Below are 4671 nucleotides of genomic sequence, written 5' to 3' on the forward strand. Positions count from 1 at the left end.
ATCGCCGAGTTTTTCACCGAGTTTTACGACGCCACTTCACGTAAAAGGGCAATGAAACTCCAATGCACTAATACCACACCTTCCCCATAACGCAGATCCACTTGAAAGATAAGAAACTCGCTGTTCGATATACTATCAATCTTACTACATTTCCTATTCCCTCAAGGCCCAATCCGGCGGTGCCGCCGCTGCTGCTGTTCCCTCGATCGGCTCAGTACTACTCATAACACTCATTGCAACACCCCCACCAGGCGTCCTTATACGCCAGTTCACTCCATCTCCGACAGGTCTACTATACTTAGTATGTAAGGGTAACCACCACAGCCACGGATTAGCACCCATAACCTACACAAACAGAAATCCAAGTCGCGTCTACTACAGAGTTGTTCTCCTTCTAGGAGAAGGAGGAGGAATATATGTTTGCTTTCCTCACCTCAGCTCGGAAGTTTCCAAAGCTACATTATAAATTCGACTACAAGTATACGGAAAAAAATGTGTGAATTTTCCAATTTTTTCTCAGAATTCTCACATTGTCATCACGCAGAATACAACAGCATGAGAGTTTCACCCTAGTGATATGAAAAACACTGGTGGGAAAGGTATTTCACATTTCACTTCGCGAAGATGAGGTGATTTATCCGCCGTAATTCACTTCCTATCGCGTTTTTCACATGGAGTATTACGCCACTTCACATAAAAAGGTTAAAACTCCATTATTTTCCCTAAGAAAATCAACCCAGCGATAAAAATCAAGTCCGCTGTACACTAAAGTGAAGTACCGCGTTATAATCCCTCCTCCCATGTTACTACCTGCTCTACATTGGATCGTTCACCAACATCATATTTAGATTTCACCATCGGCTCCCTTTCGAAGTTCTCAATAGTAGTGAAGTTATCCCGTACCAATCCCAGATGGAACTTGACGAAGCTTAACAATGAAATCGCCAATAGTATAGACACCACATAAGATAGCAAACCGGAGAGGTTGCGAAGGTTCAACAGTATAGAACCACTGCCGTGGTTAAGGCGATCGTCAAGTACAGCAACGACTCGGGGAAAACCAAACAGGAGGACCAAAGCCAGACAGATGTAAACATAAACCAACAACTGGAGGAAGAACTTCCTATTGTAAAAGCCGACACAGTTGTTGAGCCAAGGACAGTGATGGTCCATGTTTAGATTGCAACGGTTACACGCAGAACAGTGGTGACACCTCTCAGGTTTCCACACGTGACACATTTTGCAATACCGTCTTCTCTTCACATCATCACCAATGTGAAACCCCCAATATTGTGGAACTCCTCCCGGGTCCGTAGCACAGCTTTGATAGAATGCCAAGAGCATCAGCACTACAAACGCATTGAAAACAGTAAGCAACACGTGCGACAGGCGACTGCCCAGTGCTGGCCACCACAGACCAAATACGAACCCGCAGTAAATCGAAGTGATAGTCGCGAGTACTGCTATGACGAATTTCAAGTGTGGTGATTGTTTTGGTGGTCGGCCTTCAATAGCTTGGGGAATCCTCGGCGACCGAGTTCTACTTGGGCTACTGTCGTCTCCAGGGTTTGCCGTCACTGGAGTATGCAATGAGTTTGATAACATAGAAAACAATACTGCAGTGATTATTCTACCGCGCGACACAAAACTATCACCGCCGTTGTTGATAGCTACGGGGAGTCTATGTGAAGTTAATGTAAGACAGATCGCCATTTCTCGATCCCAGGGCAGTTTGAAAAAATACGTGAAAAATACCCCTCCCAGGGATCGAACCCGGGATCGTTACTCATCCCGTCGGTCCCACGAGTCGTGATCATAACGCCCCCCCACTACGGAACAAAACCTCCCATGTGGAACACATAGATGACACTAAGTAAATTGTAGTGAGCATTTAGCTCCGGGCAATATCGGCACTGTAGGATCATCTTTTTGGACTAGCTCAACTTCGCAGAGATCTCCGATACTCAGTGGGCCGACGCCAGCGGGCGTCCCGGTGAATATCTGAGAAAATGATCGACAAATGAAGAAGCAAAATTGGTGATAGAGAAATTACCACACAACCAACGATGAGTTCTAAGGTACTACTGGCAGTTACTACTATTCTGCCTCTACATAGAATCACGAATCGGTAGGGCGTCGCAAATCATAATGTTGTTGTCGCTGTAGTATGACACATGTACGGATCGAAAACTGTAGAATAAGTATAAACGGCGTGTGAATGTTTATCGAAATAAGACTCAACCGAGAGTATAAAATGTATGGTACCACCACATGGAATGCATTTCCAAGATAACTCCCAAAGTTCAACGATACGAGAGCTCACCAAATCCCCAGCAGCGATCTCGTTCCTCTGAGCAATGTATCGAATGATGTCGGCGACCGGCCATATCATCTTATCAAGGGTTGATTCCTGTCTCACTTCGCCGTTCACCCTGAGAGCTTGTCGACCTCCCTACAGTGAAATTCACATGCTCACTTGAGACGAAGCAACGCCGTCTCCCATGGTAGAGAGTCTCGCAGAGGATACACTGCACTGATGGGAGCTGAGTTATCGAAAGACTTTGATTCTTCCCACGGCCTTCGCATAGATTTCGCCTAAAGTGCCAGGGATAATTCCAGCTTTACCAAGAATTGTTATCAAGCGGGATAGCTAGTGTCTTTGGAACTCAACTTTGACTCGCAGTTTCAGGAGCATTGAGTAACCCAAATAGAAGGAGGCCCTTACCTTAGCCTGTATATCTCTCTTAGTAAGGTCAACACCAAGAGCATAACCAAAGACACATTCTTGTATCAGCTGATTGTCATCATCATCTTGACAGAGGGTCATCTCGTTGGAAGCACCAGGGCCGAGACATACGACCAACTCCCCTTCGTGATGGACGAGACCTGTTGGACCTGGAAAAGAGGAGGAGAAGGAGGAGGCACTCATTTTGGGGCAGCTATGCCACCCCAAGATATGCCCTAGGAGAACCAATTCCCCTGGGTGGGACAGCTATGCCACCCCAAGATATGCCCTAGGAGAACCAATTCCTCTGGGTGGGGCAGCTATGCCACCCCAAGATATGCCCTAGGAGAACCAATTCCTCTGGGTGGGGCAGCTATGCCACCCCAAGATATGCCCTAGGAGCACCAATTCCTCTGGGTGGGGCAGCTATGCCACACCAAGATATGCCCTAGGAGAACCAATTCCCCTGGGTGGGGCAGCTATGCCACCTCAAGATATGCCCTAGCAAAGGTCATTTCTCTCGGTGGGACGACTATGCCATCCCAAATACGCCCTGATAAAGTCAATTCCCTCGGGTGGGCAACTATTGCACTGCAAGATATGCTCTAGTTGAGCCAATTTCTCGACGTGGGGCAACTATGCCGCCCCAAGATATGCCCTTGTGAAGTCAATTTCTCTCGGTGGGGCAGCTATGCCACCCCAAGATATGCCCTAGTGAAGTCAATTTCTCGACGTGGGGCAGCTATGCCACCCCCAAAGCTCGTCAATCTTCCCACCACAAGACATGCCCCCTACCTCTAGGATAGGGAAGCTTCAATACAGCCTGCCCATCTCCAGGAGGAGGCGTCACTGCATCGCTAGGCTTCATGAAGTAAAATGGGGGCTCTCTAGTAGGATCAGCGCTCATCTAAATAAAGATAATAGGAGCAACCCCAATGATACTTCAAATGTGACCAGGGAGCTTAAGATTGACGTAGACAACCGAATTCTGATTGCAACGCAGTGCTCGCCGAGATGAACTAGTGTCGTCGCTCCCATTGGTGGTTCATTTCAGCGCGCTTACGATACAATGCACATCAGAGGGAGCGCAGCTGATGAAGTATAGTCGAGCGTGGTGACAGAAACCAACCTCAATGGCATGCTCGGCATAGTTACGGCCAATGCAATAAACCCTTCTGACTGGATAGCCAGCAGTCGATCCTGTGATAGGTATGAGGCGAAGAGGAGCCTCAAAAACAGGCTTCATAAACTTCTCTGAGTTGGAGCACAAACGTGTCCCACTCAAGCAAAGCTATTCTTCAGCATCCCCATCTCGCAGGTGTCTCTTCCCAATCAAATAACCCCTCCCGGCAATCTGCCTATTCTTCTCTCACAGTTTTCTTGAGACATACGTTTACTATCAACACAAGAGAATACTGAGGTCAGTCAACAAGCGCAGTAAAGGGGCTATCAAGTGCCCATGGCATGATATGCAAGAAGAGTTTTCACATTAGTTTTACCGCTCCTCACTCATCCAAGACTCAGTACGAAAAGCCATCTACGAGAACCGAGAGAAGAAGTTGCTCACCGGGGGTCCAGCGAGAGGAGAACTTGAAGTAAAGAGTCTAGATAGTTGTCCGCTCCTCTTAGCGTTTGTCAGCCTCTCGCCCTGACCGAAATCCTCCTTGGCCTCATCACGGCTGAGACTAACATCGATTTTCAATGGCGTCCGCGCGTTGCGAGTTGACGACGAACCCATCGTGACTGACGGTCTTCGAAGAAAAATTTTTTCAACGTCACAGAGGAATTGTTGCTGCGGTCCTAATATCGACCCCGGCCGGCAAATTCTATTCCAACCAATCCAAGCCCTGGCCGGAAACCATAATGTTTCATCGCATAAATACAATAAGACACCCAGTTCTACCAAGACCAGCTTTACATGCACAGCAATAGCGTTGGGCGCATTT

General features: G+C 47.6%; 3 protein-coding genes across 3 annotated transcripts in view; all 3 read right to left on the reverse strand.

Annotated features, from left to right (window-relative positions):
* Pmar_PMAR020842 (zinc finger protein DHHC domain containing protein, putative) overlaps positions 1–1173 on the reverse strand; it is a gene marked incomplete at both ends in the record, with an annotated part of 9415 nt that extends 8242 nt beyond the window's left edge. Inside the window, 2 exons of the mRNA XM_002785341.1 lie at positions 222–345; positions 811–1173. Coding sequence (XP_002785387.1) covers positions 222–345; positions 811–1173 — 487 coding nt within the window. The remainder of the gene's footprint in view (positions 1–221; positions 346–810) is intronic.
* Positions 1174–1869: 696 nt separating this feature from the next.
* On the reverse strand, positions 1870–3632 carry Pmar_PMAR020843 (Protein ycgM, putative; the record flags this gene model as incomplete). Its single annotated transcript, XM_002785342.1, has 5 exons — positions 1870–2001; positions 2324–2432; positions 2477–2595; positions 2726–2895; positions 3521–3632. 5 exons carry the CDS (start codon positions 3630–3632, stop codon positions 1870–1872), a joined length of 642 nt encoding a protein of 213 aa, XP_002785388.1.
* An 893-nt stretch (positions 3633–4525) lies between these two features.
* Positions 4526–4671, reverse strand: part of Pmar_PMAR020844 (hypothetical protein) — a gene marked incomplete at both ends in the record, with an annotated part of 272 nt that continues 126 nt past the window's right edge. The window contains 2 exons of the mRNA XM_002785343.1: positions 4526–4572; positions 4629–4671. The exon at positions 4629–4671 is cut by the window's right edge and continues 4 nt beyond it. Coding sequence (XP_002785389.1) covers positions 4526–4572; positions 4629–4671 — 90 coding nt within the window. The remainder of the gene's footprint in view (positions 4573–4628) is intronic.

Source organism: Perkinsus marinus (assembly GCF_000006405.1).
Source record: "Perkinsus marinus ATCC 50983 genomic scaffold scf_1104296933050, whole genome shotgun sequence".
NCBI lineage: Eukaryota > Perkinsozoa > Perkinsida > Perkinsidae > Perkinsus > Perkinsus marinus.